This window comes from Urocitellus parryii, chromosome 2 (assembly GCF_045843805.1).
Source record: "Urocitellus parryii isolate mUroPar1 chromosome 2, mUroPar1.hap1, whole genome shotgun sequence".
Taxonomy (NCBI): Eukaryota; Metazoa; Chordata; class Mammalia; order Rodentia; family Sciuridae; genus Urocitellus; species Urocitellus parryii.
Window position 1 is genome coordinate 167,957,928 of NC_135532.1, and position 23,654 is coordinate 167,981,581.

The 23,654-nt window shown below is 44.1% G+C and overlaps 1 protein-coding gene across 2 annotated transcripts in view; it reads right to left on the reverse strand.

Moving 5' to 3' along the window:
- Nucleotides 1-1,375: 1,375 nt before the first annotated feature.
- The window catches only part of Gpr156 (G protein-coupled receptor 156), a 68,049-nt gene continuing 45,770 nt past the window's right edge, over nucleotides 1,376-23,654 (reverse strand). Inside the window, exons 3-9 of one of the 2 annotated variants that reach the window (XM_026396219.2) lie at nucleotides 22,567-22,696; nucleotides 22,198-22,308; nucleotides 17,335-17,448; nucleotides 16,390-16,485; nucleotides 12,978-13,214; nucleotides 6,868-7,026; nucleotides 1,376-2,707 (exon numbers count right to left, since the gene is read on the reverse strand). In XM_026396219.2, the coding sequence (XP_026252004.2) occupies nucleotides 1,376-2,707; nucleotides 6,868-7,026; nucleotides 12,978-13,214; nucleotides 16,390-16,485; nucleotides 17,335-17,448; nucleotides 22,198-22,308; nucleotides 22,567-22,696 (2,179 nt within the window). Of the gene's footprint in view, nucleotides 2,708-6,867; nucleotides 7,027-12,977; nucleotides 13,215-16,389; nucleotides 16,486-17,322; nucleotides 17,449-22,197; nucleotides 22,309-22,566; nucleotides 22,697-23,654 lie in introns of both variants that reach the window. The other variant, XM_026396208.2, reaches the window with a different exon arrangement.

Sequence of the window (23,654 nt, forward strand, 5' to 3'; positions counted from 1 at the left end):
TCAGCTTCTCACACCACCCTGGCTTGATTGTCTGCCTGAGGAGCCGCTCACCTGCCACTCCCAGAAGACTGAGTGAAGGACGTTGTTCCCTAGGGAAATCCACCAACGTGGAGTCTCAGGAGCTGTGTGTCAGTTCTCCAACAGCGCGTGATACTGGGGAAATCATCTCATTTATCTAAGCCTCATAGTCCCCCATTTGTAAAAATAAGAGTGTCTACTTCACGGGATGATCATGGGAATTACTGAAATTTGAGTCAGACGCAAGTGAAATTTTCACAACCTGTTTTCTTTCAAGCCTTCTTGTCATCCATTTCTTTCTCTCTCCATCCCCATTTTGTTTTCAGGTTTATATATCTTTGATGGTCATGTAGACCCAATAAGACTCAAGTACCTCTCGACCAGCAAGGCCTCCCTATCCCAACAGAAATTGCATGTGCTTTCCAGCACGTCACTGCAGCACTGGGAGAGTCAGGGGGTGGGCTTCGGGATCAGAAGACACTCCTGGTCTCTGGTACTACTTTAGTCCAGGAAAGAGAACTGGGTCACCTGTGGGCACATGGAGACAGGACTGTCTTGGGGATGATGGCAGGTGAGACGCCATTGATGGTGGATGGAAAGGAAAAGGAACAGTGGGGCTAGGTGGGGCCTCTGAGGTGCATCTGATTAGAAGCTGGAATCCATGGGTGGTGATGTTTACAACCTTCCGTAGGAAAAAAACCCACCCTCCAGGTTTGAAAGGACCAAGGATGTAGAAGATTCATCTGTTTTTTGTTTGTTTGTTGATACTGGGCATTGAACCCAGGGGTGCTCCACAATCAAGCCATATCCCTTTTTATTTTTATTTTGAGACAGGATCTTACTAAGTTGCTGAAGTCTTCACTAAGTTGCCCAGGTTGGGCCTGAACTCGCAATCCTTCTGCCTTAGCCTCCTAAATAGCTGGGATGCCTGGCATAGATTTATTCTCCTGGAAGATGTGTTCATCAAAAGGTCAGTTTGATGGGTCACAGTCTACAACTTAAATTTTGCAGAAATCTCTCCATTTTCCTGTCCATCCGGTCATCCACCTGGTGGTATATTAAGAATTTTGTAGAATGCAGGCTGACCTGGACAGAAAACTCCATGTGCTCATTTAGCTCTTTTTAGTCAAGGAGTTGGTATCTTCTAGTCACTCAACTGGAGTCATGGACAGTCATGCTGTGAGGTAGTAGCAAGACAGGTGATATCTCTTTGTATGATCAAGAAGTTCTTAAGGTAACAGAGAGCACAGCTCAAACACAGAGCTGCTCAGGTCTGTTCCCCAAACCAGGATCTGGCTTTCCTCCTGTAGGCTCCAGCTGGTCTGACCTTTATATCCAGACCAACCCCTGCTGATGTTTATACCAGCGTGGGTTTCAAGTCATCTTTGAAGTTCACAATGGGCTTGGAGCGGGCCCACAGTTTTTCCCAGGAGACCAGCCCCCCAGCAGGTTCAGGATCAGTGTCTGATGTGCCACTGTCACTGGAGTCAGAAGAGCTCTGGAAACAGATCTCACAGTAGGGTCGGTGGCAGTGGCAGAAGAACTCATCTGAGCTGCTGGACTCAGTGTCAAGGTAGTTGCACTGAGAAGACAGGAAGGGACAGCCAGGGTAACCTGGGGGCCGAAGCCGCTGCTGCTCAGGCAGGTCTGGTGAGCGGGGAAGGCGTGGGGCAGTGGGACTCTGTGCCTGAGCAGAGGCAGAAGGCTGGTGAGGAAAGGCTGCTTGGCTCTCTTCAGCCCCCTGGGGCTCTGTCCGGTGTTTGCTGCCCTCCAGGGACCCTGACCTCCCTTGAGGATCTGGGAGTAGTAAAGGCTTCCTGGAAGAAAGCCTCAGTACCTTAGAATCAGCAGTTTGGAGGTACAGCCTGCGGTTGTCCCCACTCTGCACATTCAGCCCACTGTGTGCCCCATAAACAGTCCTGTCTGCCTGATGCCACACATAGGAGGGTACGGAGCCAGAAAAGTGTGAGCGGGCCCGCTGAGCTGCCCGCCTCCTCCTCACTATGTATGGGCTGAAGCCCAGCTCCCTGGAAAGGGGCATCTTTTGGGGACTATGGGCAGCACTGCTTTTCCAGAGCTGCAGAGGACGAGATGGGGAGGCAGAGAGGGGAGCCTCAGGGCCCAGGTCCAGCTCTTGTAAGACTTCCTGAAGCTTTTCCCTGACTGCTGAACTGACCCCAGGTACTCTCTCTGGGGAAGCCTCTGAGCCCTGCCTTTGTCTCTGGAGACCAGAGGCCCCTCCACTTAGTACGACACTCTGGCTGGGGGCCTCAGGTCCCTGGTCTTCTCTTTCTGGACTTTGTCTTTGCTCAGCCTGCGGCTTCTGGCTACAACCCAAGTCTGGATGATCGGAAAAGTCTTTCAAGTCAGGCATTTTCTGGCCTGGGGAGGAGCTGGTGTCCCTTGCAGGTGTCCTGAGGCTCTGCATGTGTGGGGAGGATGCTGAGGTGCACTGGGAGTCTTGGGTAGCTTTGCCCACATCATCCTGAGAGGCAGAGGGGCATTCTGAAGGTCCCTGAGCTGCCAGGTCATGAGCAGAGGCTGCAGCTGGGGCATCCTGGCCCTGGAAAGAGGTGGGTGGGACAGCCCACTCTGGGGTGTCATAGGTGCACTCAGCAGACATCAGCCGCACCAGCTTCTCTTTGGCATTGTTTACTTGTTCCTGCAGGCTTTCAATCACAGCATTTTTCTGTAAAATAAAAGCAAATCATCAACCAAAGATGATGCTACAGGTTCTACACTGCCTCCTACGATGGAAAAAGTGTGGCATCTGAAGACCTTGGTTTAAATCCCAGTTTTTCCAATGTACTAGTTCCAAGAAAGTGCCTCCACCAGGAGAAATGAATCAAAGTGAGCTAAGTGCCTAGCACAATAACTGACAGAAGGTGTTCAATCAAGGCTGCTGTGATTTATTGTTGCTATGATCTTCATCTCCCGTTCCATCCCCCAGGCTATGGCACTGTGAGGAGAGAGGAGCCCCATCTGTCTGTTGCTGGCTGCTGCAGCATCTTCTCACTCTTGCCCAGAACCAAGAGGCTCAGCTTACTCTGCAGGACACTGGTCTCAAGGAGTTTGGGAGGGTCTCACTCTGGATTTCTCACAATTTTGCCAACCACAGATGAATCTGAAACACATCTCCTGGGGAGATGCCTCTTGCTAAGCAGCTTGGAAAATGGGAAGAACAGGGAGAAGAGAGGAGATTCCTGAGCCAAATCTGACTGGATCCAGGAGGAGCTGATGGGAAGAATCTTGGGTTTGTGTCACGACCATCTTCCCAGGCTGGACCTCTGGGGGTGAGAGGCCAAAGCTACCATGTGGAAAGGTCAACCATCAATATCTCCTAAAGGAATATGTGCATCACAATTATTGCAGAAGCTTTAAACAAATAAATAAATAAACAAAAAATGATTATTGGGCCTAAGCCTCTGGTACTCCATTCAGTAACTATAGATGGAGGGCAGAAGATGAATGAAATTGGGGAAAGGAAGTTCTGCAACTGAGCTGCCTGCCCATTGCGTGAATGGTAGTGGATAAACAGGCTTTGCCCAGGAGTGCTGGCAGGTGACAGCTGCAGAGGTGTACCCATTCTGTCTGTAAATTTGTGGGGCAGGAAGGAGGAGGAGGATCAGCAGTGGGTGTACCAGGTGTGACTGCACTCTGGACATCTGCCTGTGGGGCAACAGGGGATTGTCTTTCCATGTTTGGAAAATTCTGATGCTCCAAGGCAGAGAAGTAGGGATGAGATCCTAATGAATGGTCTTAGGGCAGATGATACAAGGTCAAGGGTTTGGGGAAGGCAGTAACGGAAGTGCTGTGTTCTAGGAAGGGCTTGTCTGAAGGCCCAAATGCTCCTCTTTGTTGCTGTCTCTTTAGAGGCTAAAGCTGAGCATTTGGACATCCGTTTATCAAGTGCTAGAAATAAAGGGTATTCCCTTTTTTTTTAGGATAACTAACAAGTTTCTCATGGACCCAGCCTGTGGTCATTTCTTGAATTTACATGAAAGAGTTGCTTAGAAATGATCTTTTCAGGGTAGTAACTGAAATAAAATAGATAAATAATCTGGTAGCAACCCCCCCAGGCAGACCCATTGCAACCCCCTGTGCATAAATAGGAAAGAGGTTTTTTTTTTTTTTGACAGTTTTTGTACTCCCAGTTTCATTCTGGTTTAGTCTATTTCGTTACCATCAGGAGAGAAGCTAGGCCCAGTGAGTGACTGGTGAATCAGGCGGAAGGGACTTCAGCTGAGCACCTGCCTGACAGTTCTCTCTCCCTCCCGGCAGCTGGGAAGGTCTGGGCGTAGCTGGGGAGTGTGGATGACTCAAGGCTCAGCAGGAGCAGAGCAAATGAGTAACAGGAGAACGTTCAGGCTCTTCCTGATGTCTGGGATGTGCCAGATCTCCCTGAGGATCTCCTGGGAGGCTGGGATGGCTGCACAGGAGACCCCAACCCTCTCCCTCCTCCACCAACCCCTCCTCCTAAAGCTCACCCTGTACATTGTCCTGCTGTCACCTGCCAGCACTCCTGGGCTTCAGGAGGCCTTCACTGCCTCACGGAGTCAGGAAAAAGTCATCGGTTGATGACCATCACTCCAGCGTGAAAGCTGAGCACTGCCTTTTTGTGCCTTATGCGAAAACTTCTCCAAGTGTAGGAAAATAGTCTAAACCTTGAGTCGGGAAGAATACTCTCCTCCCAGTTAAGCAAACATCTGAAGCTGGCTGGCGACAGATTTAGAAACATCAGGGTAAACAGTATATTTCCCTTCTTCCAGAAAAGGAAATGGGACTCTTTTTTCCACCATGGCTGCATTCTAATTAGAGGCTATCGTGACGCCAAAATCTGACCTCCAGTGACAGCTGTTTTTAAATGAGTGTATTAATTATTACTTTTGGTGCACTGAGGGAGCAAAAGGCCAACAGGTGTTTTCTCATAGGGTGAAGGTCATAAGGAGCAATAGAATCAACCTCTCATATCTCTGGGTCTAGGAAGAAAAAGGTTAGGCAGGTATCCTCTGTGACAGAGTATGGAGGGGAGGCGCCTCAGCCTCTGGGAAGGTTCTCTCTGCTGCCTTCACACAGGCTGGGTGGTCAGTGACTGATGTTAACCCTAACAGCTGGGGGATCCCTGGCCATCGGAACAAGAGGATGCAGGAAGGAGAAGATGGACTGCCTAGATCATGGGAAAGAACGAGAAAGGTACGAGGGCTGGACAGAAAGCTGTGTAAGGAGAAAACTGCTGGAGTCAGGGCTTGTGCCCACGTTGTGCTTCCAGAGGTATTTGTACATATTCATCATGCACTGCTAGCTTCCGGGAGGCCCACGTGAGACCCTCTCTCTCTCTCACTTGCCACGGGCCCAAGGCAGACTGCTGGTGCTCAGGCCTGTTCTTGGAAAGACTTAGCAGGTGCTGGGGAGGCCAGCTTTTTACTGCCTATGCATCTGCATCCATTCCAGCCCTTCCTCCACGGACTCAAGGCAACCTTTTGGAAGAGCAGATTCAGTCACTGTGTGGGAAATGGCAGCACGGCAGAGGGACAAAAAGCACGTTACAAGTTACCATAAGGCTAAAGAGTCAGTCCATGCGGCCATCCCAGCATTGGCTGATCATAAATGAAAACTATCCAGATTGTTCTAGCCAAGTTTCTGGCCTTCTGTTTAGCCAGAGGGGGGAAAAATGCTTCTTTGAAGAATTCACAGAGCATCAAAGGCAATGTCACTCCCTTTCCAGGCGGGGGAAGTCTAGTTTTGAAATAATGTCCTGAGTGTTTAATAAATAGTAAGTAAATGTACTGTGATGGATAGAAAAGGCCCAGGGCTAAGGGTATGATGTGGGAGACCAGAGGGGCAGGCTCTGTGGGTGCCTGGGCAGTTCAGCCCTCCTTCTCTGGGGCTTCTTAGGTCTCCAACATACCATCCTCTCACCAGGACTGTTAATAACAAGGGGCAGTCCTATTACAAAAAATAGCCAAATAGCACCTATCCAGGTATGATCTATACAGAAAAGAAATATGGATTGTAATTTAGCTAGTTTCAAAATACTAATTCCCCTGGGCCCCGTGCCTTCTTCCTGAGGAATGCAGTCCTCAAGCTTTTCCACGTGCTTGCCTCAAGCCCACACTGTGTTTGTCTGGGAGAGGGGCCAACTCTGGCTCAAGAATAGAAGAAAGAAGGGCTGGGGCTGTCCAACCCCCCTTGGTGCTGTAGTGACATTCAGAGGCCCTTTTTTCAGTGCCCTTTCCTATCTGTAGACAGGTCGGGTTTTCTAGAGTCACGGGATGATTGAGTTCTCCCATTAGTACCTGGCAGGGACAGTGAGGGTCCTGTGGGATCTTGGCTATGAGGGTAATAGTCTATATAAAGAAAGAATGTATCACACTGTTGCTGAGGTCCACTATCACTTGGGGCCTTTACAATGCTGTTCCCTCTCCGTGGAATGCTTTTCCTGTACTCTTTGCCTGGTCAGTTTGTACTTCTGTTCACTTTCAGTGATAGGTCTCTTTGTCCCCACCACCCATTATTCTGACTTACTACCCCAATTTTTCCTTCATAATTCTTACCACAATTCATGACTACACGTTCATTTAATCAATATCCATTTCCTCTACTAGACTGTAAGCTCCATGAGGGTAGGAACTGTGTTTGTTTTGTTCTTCAGAGCTTAGCACAATGCCCGACACATAAAAATGACTAAATATACACCTGTTCATTGCCTGTACAAAGTCACTGGGGCAATGTAGAGGTTTTGCTTGCTGTTTGGGAAAGTGGGGGAACGTTGGCCATGAAAGCACATGAGGCCCACCAGTGCATGACTGGAGTTCTTTACAGCAATCTGCCAGGCAGGGTGCAGCTTACTTCTGTGAGGAGCCTCTCCATGGAGCTCTTCTCTCCTCTCAGGTGGCAGGTCTGTTCGTCACCAAACTGGGTATGCAAGCTTTTGCTGGGAGTACTGAAATATTTGGCCATGTGTCTGATTGTTTGGTTTTCCCCTTCAAATGCCTTCCATTGCTTCAGCTGTTAGGAAAAAAAAGAACACGTGTTATTTATTTAATTACACACCCGGAGACACATTCCCTCACTTCTCAGAAACACCAAGGAATGACACTGTCACAGATACACATAGGCACAGACCATTCTCTCCTCAAAATGTCCTTTGCTCTGGAGGGCTTGTAGACAGGAGTGATAGAAAGTATAATGTTAAACCTATAATAACAGTTTAAAAATGCCCAAGGAAGAAGATGACAAGGAATGAATAACTTTAGCTCTTCTACTGATTGCCAAACTGATCAAAGAGAACCAGAGTTGATGTATACTCCTAGAACCATATTTTAAAACCAGAGTTTAGGAGGTTAAGCTTTCTAAACAGTGTATGTTTCAAATGAAACTGTTTCTAGTTGTGTGTAGCTGCTGTTCATCAGTTTTTATTTGCTGAGTAATAATGTGCTTCCTGATGTGGGGAACCCAGTTCTTGTGAGTGGTCTTCTAATCCTAATAAATGAGCAAGGCTCCAATAGATAGGAACCCACAGAAGTCAACAAAAATGATGGACATTAGGTCTGACACATGGCCCTATCTTTCCCTTGACAGATGAGGAAAGATTCCAGTAGGAGTGTGACTTGTCTAAGCTCACACAGGAAGTCAGTGGCAGACCCACAGCTGTAACCAGGTCAATAAGCCACACTGCCTATCCCTCCACAAGTGATGAAGAGAAGACTGTTAGCTGTGAGGTCCTAGGGGAAATTCTTTGGCAGAGACTGACCTTGAGGAACAATCTGTAGAAGCATGGGCTGGTTCCCTTTAATAGGGATGGAGCTGGTGCACATTCACAAATAGGGGTTTGCTCTGGAGCTTCTGGGACATGTGCCTACCTGTGAAAGCCCATAATGTGGATTGATGGGGCACAGTAGTGGAGGCTTTTCTCTTTCCTTAAGGAATCCCAAAACTAAGTGTCCTAGTGATGGACATTGAGGACTCTGGCCTATTATTTTGAGGAATGCTGCTGAAGTGTCTATGGATAGCCTCAAAAGGAGACCTTGGATTTCCTCGGTCACTCAACAAACATTTACTAAACTCTTGAATGTGGAGCATAACCTAAATTCCATAAATCTCAGATAGGATCCTGAATTTCACTCCTAATTTCAGTACTACCTCCTCACCCAAGTCCTCTTGGTCCTGTGTTGACTCAGCACATGTCTTCATGGTATCAGGAGTTTGTGTGGCCTGGGACAGGCCAGGAACCTCCCTCTCGGAGCCCTTCCCAAAGGGCCAAGTGGGGGGTTCACTGCTGCACTCAGCAGCTACAGGAGCCCATGTCCCTCTTTGATCCTATGTGGATGGAGCAGACCTCCTAAAGTCATTCTCTAAACAATGCCCTGGCAGTGCCACAAGCTGTCTGTTCCTCTCAGCATCCCCCTTTCCTTGGTAGTACAGCTCTTCCCTTTGCCCCCAGCACTCTGAGCCTGAGCCCTTTCTGCAGGGCTGCCAAAATAGGTAAATATGGGCATCAGGGCACTTCTGGGCTTTGGGTTGGTGTCTCCCTAAGTGGGATGGGTGCAGCCAAGCTTAATTCCTCACTTGTGAAGGTCCTGGCACTTAAAACTTGACCCTTCAGGGTTTCTGGATTATAGCTATAAATAATTTTCAGGTTGTAAAGCGCTTCCTTCAGGACAGGCCCATTCTTGTTTTCTCATCCTCTAGGCTATGTGGGTGTGGGAGCTGAGTAATAGCCCCTCAAAAGATGCTCATTTGTCTCTGAATCCATGGAACCTGTGCATATGTTGCCTTATATGGCAAAATGAACTTTGTAAATGTGATTAAGGATTTGGGGATAGGGAGATTATCCTGGATTATCCAGGTTGGTTCAATGTAATCACAGGAGTCCTTTTAAGAGGGAGGCAGAGGGATTAGAGTTGGAGAAAGAGATGGAAACAGGGAGATGGGGTGGGCAGAGAGAGAGATCTGAAGATGTCACACTGCTGGATCAGGAAGTAGAAGCAGGGACTTGAGCCAAAGAATGTGTGTGGCCCTCAGAAGCTGGAAAAGACAAGGAAACAGATCATCCCTAAGAGTCTCCAGAAGGAGTCAGACCTACTGACACCTTGATTTTAGCTAAATAAGATCCACTTCAGATTTCTGACCTCCAGAACTGTACAATAATATATTTGTGTTGTTTTAAGCTGCTAAGCCTGTGGTAATTTGTTGCAGCCTTAACAGGAAACTACTATGGGGGCGGGGTGTGTGTTAAATGTGTAGTCTCCAGCAGGTTACTGCGCAGCTTTCAGAAGCTCACCAAATGCACCTCTCTCACTTCCTGCCACTCTCCTATTGTTACCATTTGTGCTGCAAAACCAGCAAAGACTTAGGGTATTCCAAACATACATACATTACATCCTCTGACTCACACCTCGGATCAGTGTTATCCCATCTGAAAGGTCATCTACTGTCCCTCCCCCATCTGCTCAGAGAACTCTTACTGTTCCTTCAAGACTGACTGCAAACACCTCATTTGCTGAGATGTCATCACTGAGTTCTCCTTCCCCAACTCTGTGTAAAGCTTTCCTCAAGATTTTAATTCCTTTCTTGTTTGCTCCCCATTACCTTGGAGGTGGGGCCATGCATTTCACGCAGGTTCCCAGCAGCTAAGAAATGGGTTGGATGGATACAAGAATAAGAGAAAGAAGCTTCCCTTTAAGAAGCTCTCCAGTCTAACAGGAGTGCTGGGACACAGACATAACCATAAGGCAGAGTAGAAAGTCCTAAGTATGCTCACGGAGGAGCAGGTGAAACGCTTTGGGGGTTAGAGGAGAACACAGTGTCCTGTCTCTGACCGACTGCCTCACACAGGAAATGGAGGGTGGGGGATGGTTCATGTTCGGGTCACAAAAGCAAAGGTTGGCTGATTGCTGGTGATGACCTCAGTGCTTGGCACAAACACTTAGGCATTTCCTGAGTGCCCTTGTAGAAGGCTGCTGGGTCCCCTCGCCTCCTTGTCATCCATTTCACCGCTCTCTAGCGCCGCCTAGAGGCCACTGGGGGCATCTGTGCCTTCGCTGTCACAAGCCCCACCCATCCCAGGGGAGCCTGGAGGCTGTCAGCCAGGAGGACGCACCGCACTGCGACCCGACCGCCGCCCCGCCCTCGGTAGAGCTCCCCTCGCACACTTTTCCCAGTTTACTCAGCTGTCCTACTATCCTGGGGAAACACAGTCCAAATCTCAGAGGGGGAGTCGTTTTTCTACCAAAGGACAGGGAGGGAAATCAGTTTGAGGACAGTCATTTTTACATTTCGAAAAAGAATGTATCTCCTGAACCTCAAATACGACAGACTCAAATAAAAATATTTTTTTTTTAGCCTCACATCATGGTCAGCTCAAGAGAAGAACGTGAGAAAGAAATCAGAAGAGAGATACAGAGTAAAGAAGCTCAAGCCAGCTAGGAGGAAAGGGGGTAGTGAGGCCGAAGGAAAGAGAAAGGCCACGGGCCTCGGTCCATCCACACAGTTCCTGTGCCCCAGGATCCGCACTCCCTCTTCAACAAACCAAGGGCTTAATTAAGACGTGGAAGTCAGACGTGTGCTGTTTGTCATCCTGCTTTATGTGTTCATGGTAGGGGGAGTGCACCTGGAGTCACTACTGTCCTAGGTGCTGAGGATTCAACCAGAGGAAGCTGAAGCCGCTTGGCTAAGGCTTAGGGTGCTAGAGTGTGGTGGTGAGAGGGCGGGGGAGGAAAGATGTAGGTGAGAGCCGCATACCTGAGGTTGCTGGTTTGCACAGATGGGGGTCTTGTTGAGATCAGGAAGGTTTTCCTTTGATAGTTCCTGGATAATTACTTCTGCCCCCAAATTATGTCGTTCTCTTTCAAAGATTCCCATTACCTCTACTTTGTATCCTCAGACCTGATCATTATATTTTCTTATCTGGTCTCTCACTTTTATCTGTCTTCTTGTTTTCTGTTTCTCTCATTTACTAATTCAATATTTTGCACTGTCCAATTGCTTATTCAGTACTTTGATTGGGATTTAAAATTTTAACACCATATTTTCATCCCTATTTAATATTTCATTACTTAAGACTATGTTCTTTGCATGATGGTTTGCTTTTGTTGAAGATGATCAATATCCTTTGAATCCTATTGATGAGAAAAATAATATAGCTTCTAAAAACTTTAGTTCTACTTCAGAGAAAGGCACCTTCTACAAATCTTCAGCTTTTGTGGTTCTCTTTTTTTAAAAAATATTTTTTTTAAGTTGTAGACAGACACAATACCTCTATTTTATTTATTTATTTTTATGTGGTGCTGAGGATTGAACACAGTGCTTCACACATGCTAGGCAAATGTTCTACCAACTGAGCTACAACCCCATCCCTTTTTGTGATTCTCTTTTTGTGAATTGCAGGTTTCCTTCATAGGTCCTTCCCCTTGAATTTCTTGTGTTACTTGGAAAGAACTATATTTTTCCAGTAAAATAAATATATTTTCCTGGTATTTCCATAATGTTTACAATACAGCTGCCATGGCTTCAGGTATCACATATATTCAAAACAGGAAGAAGAGAAAAGGGGTATGTTAACCATGCTTATTGCCTTTTTTTTTTTTTTTTTTTTTTAGGAAAACAAAAGCTTTCTCAGAAGTCTCCCAGAAAGCCTCTAGTGTTCCAAACAGTATCACAGAAATACCTCTGCCTGTTTAGGAGCCTAGCAAACAAATATTTAGCTCTTCCAGCCTAAGAAGTGGAGATAAGCAAGGAAGAAAGGTGTTGGCAAAGAGGTTACCAATCAATAAAGTTGGCCACAGGGCCCAAGGGGAGGCTTCCAAAAAGGCCCCTCCTTGTTGCCTTTACCCCATGTTCCAGGGAGGAACAGTCTTTGCTTTTCATAGCCCATTTCTGCTACATCCTGGACAATTAAGTATCTGCTCTCAACGGCGTCTTCAACATGAAGATTCAGCAAAAATTCCTCCAATTTCTGACATAGATGTAACACCCATCCTTGGATTCTCATCCTTTTAATTTTTTCTTATTTGTTGATTTTGTTGAATATTTTAATGAGAATTTGTGAACAGGAAGAACAGTAACTGGCTCATGCTTGTGTCATGTCATCATGCCCCAAAGTATACTCTTTTCTTAGATAAATACACTGAAATTTGCCATTAGCTGATGCTGCAATGATGGGTTAGCTCTCTCATGAGGAAGTAGTTCAGTCACCTGGAAGCTGCAGTGGAACCAGAATGGGGACTTGAGGGAAGAGAGGGATGAGGGAGGCCTCAGGAAAAGGAAAGGAGGACCAGGAGGGAAATAGCAAAGTGCCTGCTGCTGCGTTTGTGAGCCTGGATAGATGTGTTCGGGATTGCTAGTGCAACCATCACTTTCCTTTCTAGCCTCTGTATGCCTTCTCCTGTCCTCTGATCCCCTTTCTTCCTCTTTGCTGTCTGAATAATTCTGCTTCTTAATCCCTATAATATAAATCATATTTTGATTTTTCCCTGTTGTAAAACGAAGAGGAACATTCTAGATTTTCCTCTAATAAAAAGAAAGAAAAAAACATTTCAAATCACAAAGTTCCAAATCAAATTTTCCCAGTGAATCTGTACTCTCAAGTAGAAAGAAAGAATTTTTTTCTCCCTCCAGGACTATTAAAAAAAAAAAAAAACTAGTGTTATCAAGATGAAGGGGGAATTAGGAATGAGTGAATCAGAGTGGGTGTAAAAGCAGGAACCAGGCAACCACCAAGGAACAGACCATGCGATTGCTCAGTCCCCTCTGGCCTGCCCTTCTAGCTGACCAGAAGCACAGCTGTCCACCCCCAGGTCAGTAAGAAAGGTCATAGGGGGCCCTTGCCTTCTTTTTGACTCTCCAACAAATGGCATGGAAAGGTATCAGCAGAAAACAAAATAAACAATCTGTCACGCCCAGAGAAAACTCTGAGTGACTAAGAGAACAGGCCCTGCAAAGTCCTCCCTAGAGCATACCTGAGGAATGAAGATGAAGCAGTTGATTGTGGTTGTGCAAACAAAGATGCCTCCAGATGTGAGTCCAAAGACGAGGTTGGGCCAGGAGTGCAAGTATCTGGTGACTACAAACAGCAGCCCTGCAGCCAGTACCAGGAGGTTGACCCCAACCATGATTGTTAGGGACTGATTCACAGGAGGAGAGCTGACGTGGTCTGTCAGGCCAGCCAGGTAGGCACCATACAGCAAGAACAGTCCCTGGAGGAGGAGAGGGAAACCAGAGACACAGAGAAGTGGAATGACATGTTAAAGAGCAGTAGGGTTGGGATGTCCCCATTAATGTCACCATCTATAAAACTGGGTAAATAATAGCTACCTCAAAGGGTTGATATGAGAATTTGTTAAGAAAACACATAGGAAAAGCTTGTGGCATCCTTTCTACTCAGTAGGTGCTTAATAAATGTTATTTTCCTCTCTTTTTCTGAGAATTAGTTTATCAGAGACCAGCAAGTCAGCCATTAGACAAGAATCTTCTGGGATAAGGCAAAGGACAGGCTTATGTGGGTGGATTGGGGCGCTGCAGAAGGGGTGATGGGCACTAGAAGGGCTGCTGGTGGTGAGGGCTACTGCATCCATTGTGTGGTTTTTGCACTGCATGAAGCTGAGGGGACATGTGGAAGCTGAAATCGACCAGTGGTTTGCTTCTCAAGTCCTGTGCCACAGCAGGGCACTGCCCGGAGGGAGGGGCTTTTTTTCTTCTTGTAATTTTCCCAAAGACACCATCTGCTTGCCAAGCTCTGCACCTGCAAGATTGCATCTGCCTAGAAGAGATGGCGTTTTCTAACTTACACAAAAGATCTCTATAGGCTAGCGGTGGCTCTGTGCCAGGGGGGGTTTATGGGAGATGAAGGGTGGAAAGAGAAGAACAAAGGCGGGCTGGGACTTAGGCAGGACTGTGGGGCAGGAACAGGCAACAGATGCTCCCCCTATACTTTTTGCTGCTTTGTGACATTCCCTGTCTCCACCGCAAGGAACTATTTTTTTCCCCTCTTTCCGTGAATATGAACCTGCTTTCAGAGTGCTCACTTGTACTAAAGACAAAATAACTCACAGCATCTTAAACTGCTGCTTTTCCCAGAAGGAACTTTATATATACAGAAATCAAAGCTTCAATCCATAATCCACAGCACATAGATTCAACATATGCTTGCCTTTCTGACTATATATAAAGTATGATACTATGTATTTGGTGGAAATTAGTGCTCTACAGAAAAGGTCATGGTCCTAGCTTTCAGAGCAATCAGTATGGTAGAGACATTTAAAGGAAGCATCAAGATGTCCCTGTTTTTAACACAGATGTGAGGATGCCATAGGGGACAAGGTGGGGCTGGGAACATGGGGAGTCAAAAGGAGAAGAATGATAGTAAGGTTAGTTATCTGCAGGACACTCCCGTGACCCAGAAATCAATCATCTGGGCAACCCCACCTGCAGGGACAGCCCTATGATAATTTCTGGAGCACTGGCTATGCCAGGAGGGACAGGATCAGCATGGCAGAGAAGCCTTCGGAGCTCTAATGCCCAGCATGCCAAATGGGGCTGAAGGCTAAACGTGGCCACCCTGAGCTCTTCAATGACTAGGGGACACAAAAGTTAGGGGGCCAGTGGGGCCTGGCTTTGGGTTTACTGATACCAGTTAGGTGATATCTGTCAGCATTGGGTATCAGAGGTGAATGGAATTAATTCTGTGATGTGAAATATTCAAATACAGCCAGGCATGGTGGGGCACACCAGTAATCCCAGCGACTGGGGAGGCTGAGGCAGGAGGATCGCATATTCCAGGCAGCCTTGGCAATTTGACGAGACCCTGTCTCAAAACAAAAAATGAGTGCTTATGTAGCATGTGCAAAAGCCCTGAGTTCAAGCCCCAGAAAAAAAAATAGGAATAAATGTTCAAATATATATTTCTTTTTAAAATTTATTTTTAAATTATTTTTTCAAATATACATTTTTAATAAAACATTTATTTTGGTTAAAATTCTTGCTAAAAGGGAATTAGGCATGAATAAAGCATCTATACATCCATGCTTCCTGTTGAGTGTGTCAGAACTGATCCTTTAAGTCATTTGCCTTCACTGCTAAGGATGGAGTAGGGGTAGCTGACAGGCTCAGATGGGGGATCCTGGAACCTAATGTGGGGATTGGCTCTTCACTGACTGGCCTCTGGGGGTCTGGCTCAGTCAGTTTCCCGATGCTCAGCACTCTTTCCTCCTTTCTTTCTTTGTCATACAGAACAATAGCACAGTGAAATTAAATGGAAATGAGAATATATAAAGGGCAATGGAGGAAAAAAAAGTCAAAGTGGGTCACATAGTGTTGCTATGGGGAAGTGCTGGGTTTCCCTGCTGGAGAGGGTAGGCTCTGTTACAGGGGCTTGAGGAAGTAGTAGAGGGCCTGTGTTTCTCAGAACTGTTGGTGAACAGTGGAAGAACAAAAACAATAATATCATCTTCTTTTATCAAATATTTCTATCAGAGTAGTATATGCACATAGTTAAAAAGCAACATTTCCCTACCCTAGTCCACCATGCCAAGGCCTGTTCTTAGTGGTAGAATGGGTCAAGTTCACCTTTAAAATCCATCTATTGCTATAAAAACTCCCCCTCCAGTCTCCCAGGCCTCCTTGCCTGGATAGTTAATAGCAGGCTCATGTCCGGTAAGGCTGCCCAGTTCATGGGAAGCAGGTCTGCCCTTGGCCCTCAAAATTGAAAAGCAACTAAGGGTCTAATCTGTTCTGAGGACTGTCCTTAACTGCCCTGTATAGGTTTCCTGTACCCTCTGGAAAGAGTTTCCAACATTTCCTCATCTAACAGAGACACATGAGTCTCAGAATGGGAGATTGGGGCAGTATGGGAGATACTTTGAGGCAGCTAGATCCCTCAATGGACACTGTGGATGCTGCTGTCTTAGAGCCACACCTGCACCCAACCAGAGCAAGAAAGTCAGGTGGGTGAAAGGCAGTGGGAGACCAAGACACAGATGTGAAGAAAGACACAAGACACACAGTAGAAGCCATTAGGAGAGCAAACTAAGTTGAGTGGAATGTCTCGTATTTTTCTTACAGGGGAGCTATGGAGAAAATGGGTCTTGTCCAATTAACTTAAAAACCAGACCACAAAATGAGAGAAACAGCGGATAAATTCCAGATGATGTAGAGAAGACTGAATGAGGAAATCCAAAGAGTTAAAAAAGTGACTCCTGAAAAAACAGAGAAATAAAAGGCTCATGGCTTTGAGATGTTTGCACCAACAGAGATCTTCTCTGAGTTCAAACTCTCTATAGACATCATTAGTTAATGGACCTCATTAATTCCTGTAATCCCATCTTCATATCCATTTTGTTGGTGACAGACTTTCATTGAGACATAGTTACCAACCTTGCATCCCAAAACGAGAGCAATCCAGACATCAGAGTACCGTGAAGCACAGAAGTGTGTGTTGGTGAAAGAGCAGGACACATCTCTCCCTGTCACCTAGGAGGGACACAGGGTCAGTACTGAGGGTACTCACAATTACCAGCATCACACAACAGATCTTTGTGAACATCCTGGAGAATGGACTCCCCCAGAGCACATAACTCCCCCTCAGTAAGTAAAATGGAAAAATTAAGTGATTCCATTAGAACCTAAATGAGAGTGACTATGAGGTGGAAGGAAAGATGATAAAGTTGGGTGGATACTAGGTGCTTGGTGGTAGCAGGGTTTACCCTTCAATCATATGCTTTGCTACCCAATTATTTAATATGCTGTCTCATTGATATTACAGATTATTTCACATCATGGACCTTTACTTGCAAATGTTGGATTCTTACGTTAGGTCTTGTAATGTCATGATTCTGTTGTATTTCTCAGCCTCTTGTGAGGCTGGAGGAAAAGAGACTTAGAGTGGTTAAATAACTTCCCCAAAGTCACATGGCTGGTGAGCTTGGTAGAACTGGGATTTGAACCAGGGAAACTCCAAAGACTACCTCCAAAACCACCATGTCCTCTCAACAGTTAGGGGAAGGTAACTACCCCTTAGCTGAAAGTTCTCATTATGGGCAATGTGGAAGCAGAGATGACTGCCAGGCAGATTCCAGTGTGCTGACATCTCACAGATGCCAGGAGAAGGCATCAGGGGCAGGAGGCACAGTGGAAGTGACACTGAAGCCTATGGAAAAGGGGCAGGACACTCATGGCAGCCCCAACACTCTCCTTCCTCTACTTGTTTCAACTATGGCCACACAATGAATGCTTCTGGGAAAATGACCCCTGTGACCACAGAGGACAGCCCAGTCAGGAATTAGAATCTCAGGAGTTTGGGTCCCTCACCGTCATGCTGACACCGAGGATCTGGAGGCACTGAATGGGATCAGTCAGCACCCATGTCATGAGCAGGATCACATCGGCCATCACCAGGGCTGCCACCAACCCCAGCAACTGCAGGTCTTTGATAATCTGCAAGAGTCAAGATTGAAATGTTCTCTGTTTGTTGGCTACCTGACACAGGGGCTAGAATGTCCTACATGCTCTGAGCAGTAAGCTCCAGGGACAGGCCTCTCAAGGAACTTCAAATGCAGACATCAAACATGAAACAGGCATCAAACATTTGCAATGACTTTAGCATCGTTGTCAAAATTGTTACATCAAACATTTCCATTTGTTTAACTTTTTCACACCCTATTTCTTCTGACAAAGAATTCAAAGGGTCTTATAAAATAAATACACTGTTGTTTCTAGATATGTTTATATAAGCACAGAGAGATCTGGAGGTTTTTTATATTAAACTGTTAGTAACTATTAATTCAGGGTGGAATTGAGAGATGGTCGTGGGTACAGGAGGAATTACTAACATTTTCTTCATATACATATGAATTATGTGACCTAATATGAAAAAAATGTTACTTTTGTGACCAAAAAATAAAATTAAGAAAAAATACATATGCATTCTAACATCATAAAATATTGAAAAATATGAGGGAACAGAGAAGCCTGATGAAGGCCTAGGTGGGAAGCACAGGCAGCATCAGAGACCTAAGCTTATTATTATTATTATATTTTTTTGTACCAGGGATTGAACCCACTGAGCAACATCTCTACCCCTTTTTATTTCTGTATTTTGAGGCAGGTTCTTGCTAAGTTGCTGAGGGTCTTGCTGAGTTACTGAGGCTGGCTTTGAACTCATGATTCTCTTGCCTCAGTCTCCCAAGCCACTGAGTGGATCTAAGCTTTTGATAGCCAATGGAAAGAAAGAGGCACAACCAGGTACATGATTTAAGGTGAGATAAAATAAGCCAGTTGGCTAATCAAACTGTTCAAATCAGCAATAAATAGAAACTCTCCAAAGCAACCGGTGTGTGTGTAGGGATTGGGGGAGGCTATTATGTGTAGAGGAACAAAGAAAAGGAAGATATCAGACTCCACATTAGATATATAAAGCCAAGTGAGCATATAATGGAAGGGCATCTTCAAAATGAAAGAGAAAAAGAAAACCCTGGTCTAGAATCTGTACCCAGAAATACATTTTGCAGGATCTGGGGATATAGCTCAATGGGGGAGAACTTGCCTAGCATGCACAAGGCCCTGGGTCCAACTCCCAGAACTGGGGAAAAGTATAAGTGTGTATATATATATATATATATATATATATATATATATATATATATATATATGCATGTATGTATGTTTCAGGAAAAAAGGCAAAATAAAGACTTCTTTAGATATACAAAAACTGAAAGAATTCAAAACTAGTATACACACACTAAAAGGAAAGGAAAATGAAAATGATTCCAGATGGTGGATCTATACAGGAAATTAAGACCACTGGAATGATAACTATGTGGAAAAATATATGATTCATATTTATAATTTATATACCTCAAAAGATAATTGATTGTATAAACAAAAGTAACAACAATTGTATGGGCCTTATAACATATATTAAAGTAAAAACAATGACACAAAGGTGAGGATGGGGAGTGGATGCATACTGTTGTAAGGTGCCTACACAACACACGAGTGCAAATTACATGCATATGTACAAACACTTATAGAAGCCAAAGAGGAGGGAACAGTTCCCAACTCATTCTATAAGGTCAGCATTTCCTTGATATCAAAGCTAGAAAATGATACTACAAGAAAACAAACTGATGGGCAACATCTACTAAAAGCACAAGTATACAAACTATAAACAATATTTTTACAAAAATGAATACAAATAAACAAAAGGGATAATACATATTAGAAAAAAATAAATTGTTTTCTCAATTTCTAAAAAAAAAAAAAAAAAGAGGATAATACATCATGACCAATTGGAGTTTCTCAGGAATGTAAGGTTGATTTAACATCCCAAATCATTTAGTATAACCTACCATCTGAACAATCTAAAAAAGAAAAACCATATGACAAAACCCAACATTAATTCTTGGTAAAAATTCTCAGAAAAATAAGAATAGAAAAGAATTTTTCAACTGGATAAACAGCATCTACAATGAAACATTGATGCTTAGTTTTGAAAAGCTGAATGCTTTCCCCATAAGAATAACTCAAGAAAATCTGCCCTCACCACCTCTGTTCAAGAATGTACTGTTGTTTCTATCCAGTGCCAGCAGAGAAGAGATGTTTATTCACAGATAATTTAATCATCTATGTAGAAAATCTGATGGAATCCATAAAAAAGCTGCTACAAATAATATGTAGTTTAGTGAAGTTGCAGCAAAATAAATTCTATTTGTATGCTATACCTTATAGCAAAATCCAATCTGAGGGCTGGGGCTGTACCTCAGTGGCAGAGAGCTTGCCTAGCGTGTGTGAGGCACTGGGTTTGATCCTCAGCACCATATAAAAACGAACAAATAAAATAAAGGCATTTTGTCTATCTACAACTACAAAAAAATAAAAATAAAAATAAACAATCTGAAAGTAAAATTTAAAAAACAACAACATGTATAATAGCATACGAATATGAATACTTAGGAATAAATATGTTAAAATATATGAAAGATTTATTTTGAAAAGTACAAAAAAATTGCAGAGTTGAAATGAAAGAAAGCCTAAATAAATGGAGAAATATACTGCATTCAGGGGTCAGAAGACCCAACACTGTTAAGCAATCAATTCTCTACAATTTGATCTATAGGTTCAACATAAATCAAGATTCCCTTAGGATTTTGTAGAGGTTGAAAAACTGATTAAAAAATTCATATGAAATTCAAAGAACCTAGAGTAACAAAAACAACATTGAAAGAGAAGAACACAGTTGGAGAGTAAACATTCCCTGCTTTTAAGATTTAATAGGAAGCCACAGAAATAAAGGTAGTTTGGTACTGTTGTCAAGATAAAAAAAAAAAAAAAAACCACATACAACAATGAGACAAAAGAAAGAGTCTAGTAACAGATCGATACATCTCTGAGCAACTGATTTTTGAGAGAAATGCAAAGGTAAATCAGTGAAGAAAAACAGCCTTTTCAACAAACTGTATAGGAACAATAGTATATTCCTGTGCAAAAAGGTGAACTTTGATTAATATATCACACCATATTACAAAATTTACTCAAAATGGATCATAGTTCTAGATGTAAAAACTAAAACGCTAAAATTTCTAAAAGTAAACACAGGAAAAGTAATCTTTTAGTCCTTTAAGTTAGGCAAACATTTCTTAATATGATACTGAAAACTGATCCATAAAGAACAAATAAGTAAATTGGAATTCATCAAAATTAGCAATGTCTTCTGTTTGAATGTCAAATAAAATAAAGGGCACAAAGTATGAGAAAATCTTTGAAAATCATAATTTTTCTTGCCTCAAAAAAAAAACCCCACAAAAAAAACAAAACCTATTTTTGAAAAAGGAGTCAGTGTTCTGGAGGGATAGACACATTTTCTGTCCTTTTGGGCAATCTTCTTCATCTGTGTAGTTACTCACAGCTGAGCTTTTGATAAATATTCATCATGATTTGATAATGTTTGCAAAAAAAAAATCTCATTCCAGAGAAGTAGAATCCAGCTGAATTATATATTAGGTCTGGAAAGAGCCTCTAGCCAAAGAGGCTGATGGTCAGGCTTTGAGGTCTGGTGCTTAGGGGAAAATGGAGGAATGTTGGTTAGATTGATGCTGGACACCAGGGACACATAGGTGATCTAATTTAACATAGTTCTGGGGTTGCTTCTATCGGCTGCATGGGTATCGTCTTGCTTGCTCACAGCTCTAGTCACATCTTTCTCAGTACAAAGAACTGCCTTCTTCATTGAAAAGAACTGGGAACCAGGGAGAGCAATAGTTCTGCTCATTTGCTATAGCTTCTCTGTAATCATATCTTCCCTCCACTTCTAACTCACACCTGTGCCAAGAAATAGTCTCTCTGGGCATCTTGTTCTCCCTCACACCTGTGCCTGGAATCTCCATAGGGCCTGGAATGGGTGTGCATGAAGCAGAGCCTGTGTTTAAAGACCTATCTCCCAATAGTATTAGCTCACAGCCTTCCAGACCTGTGCCGCAGTCTGGCTGGGCACAAGATCACAAGCCACTCACAGCTTTGTAGATTCAAACAGCAATTCTTTATTCCCGAACTCACACCGGCCCTCTACAAACACGTTCTGGGGAAATCCAAGTTCTGCCACCAAAATTCACGTACTCCACCAGGCTTTGAATCCCAAATACTTTCTGAATCCCATGAGAACTCAACGGGAACTCAGGCAGCAGGATACGCCCTATTCCCAGCAGGAATAACCTTAAACCTGGAACTGCCCTAAACCCAGATTGTCCTAAACCGGAACACCCTAAACCCAAGGAGCGGATACTCCCTAAAACCTGCAGGATACACCCTAAACATGGATCCGCCCTAATCCAGTAGAATCCTCCCTAAACCTGGATCCACCCTGGTCCTTGAGCAGGGTCACCTTTCTCAAACATACATGCAATGTCACAGCGAATGTCCAAGGCAAATCCATTTCCACGAGTCCTTCCTCTAAGCAACATGGGGTACGCTTGCCAGGAAATTTCGATGCGTCATTCCTACTTGGCAATGGCCCTCAGCAGACCTGGGGCTTTTTGAGACCACCTGACTCAAAGTTTTTAAGTGAGGAACAAGAACTTCAAATCATCCTAAGAGGGTCGAGGTCCACTGACCCACACATGTTTCTCTAGCTTTTAATCCACGTGGAGCTGCTGCCTGCAATCCAGTGTTGTGTATTTGCTGTCAACTCACCACTCTCTTGTCCGGGACTCTCTGGGTAAACACCTTGTAGAGTCGCCAGCTCTTCCCCAGAACAGGGCCAATCACAAGGGAGGTCCCAATGCACAGCAGAGACAGTCTTATCTATAGGTGGAAGGGGACAGAAGCAAGAGTCAGGACAGGAATCTTCATCGGTCTCCATGCATTCTGATCTGCAAAGCTTCAGGTCCATAGAGGGCATCAAATAGAAGATGGACCTAAGTAGCTGAGTGTGTCAGGGATCACCTGTGAAAGTGCCCATGCCAGGGATATGAGGAACTGCTACTCTCGGGAGCAGCTAATGGAAAAATTTATCCAAGCTTTAGCATTATATTCAAAACAAAATTTCAAAATGTCACCTACCTGAATGAGAGTTTCCATTGAACTCCCTGTAAAAACATCTTGAATCCCAAAGAGATAAGCACTACTGTAAGTCAGACAACTGCCCAGTAAGGTCACAATGTTCAGATTGGGACTGGACATCTTCACAATCCTAGATGGAATTAGGAAGAAAGATACTTAAAACTATGATCCTTTGCACTGGGGTTAAAGATCTCCAAGATCCAAGCTTCCTCTCCAGCATAATCTTCAATGCAGCCCCAGAGTGAAGGCTCCTGCTGGGAAGAAACCACTTCACTGCCCTGTGAAAACTTATGGCTTATTCAAATTTATTTTCAAAGAGAACTAAATTCTGGCACTTCTTGCAAAGAAGGCTGACTACCTACACTCAGGAGGCAGCAGACAGGAGTTAGGATGGTATCCATGAAGTTTAGGGTTGCTAAGGGACTGCATATACAGCTGAGTGAATAAATAACTAGCAGGTAGATACCCAGAGAGACAGTTTGGAGCTTTTAGAAATGAGCTGTAAGGTAAATTTCTATCTGAAAAGAGGTTTGGAATTTTTTGCATACACTCTGTACTTTAATTGACATGTAAATTTTTCTTTTTCTATCTGAGGAAGAAAGAAAAAGCAGGGATGAAAAAGGCAAGAAATTAGGGCAGGATCTTTTCTCCAAGTAGTTTTAAATGAGGGTATAGAGCAGTTAGATGATTAGAGTGAGATGCGGACAATCAGGGTCTCAGTCTCTGAGCACCAGCAGAGATTCAGGCTGGGAAACCAGGCTTCCTGAATAGTGACTGAAAACAAATACAATTAGCAAGTAACAAGAAGGAATGTAATTGTATTTAAGCATTTTAATCTAAATAGTGTATACTATATAAATGCAATATTACAACTAAGAATCATTTGATAATCACTGGAGATATATATATATATATAAATAATTTTTTTATGTGTGGTACTGGGGATTGAACCCAGGACTTTGCACATGCTAGGCAGGTACTAAGCTATATTCCCAGCTCTTTATATTTTGTTTTGAGATAGTGTCTTGCTAAATTGCAATTGCTGTCCTCAAATTTGTGATCCTTCTGTCTCGGCCTCTTGATTAGCA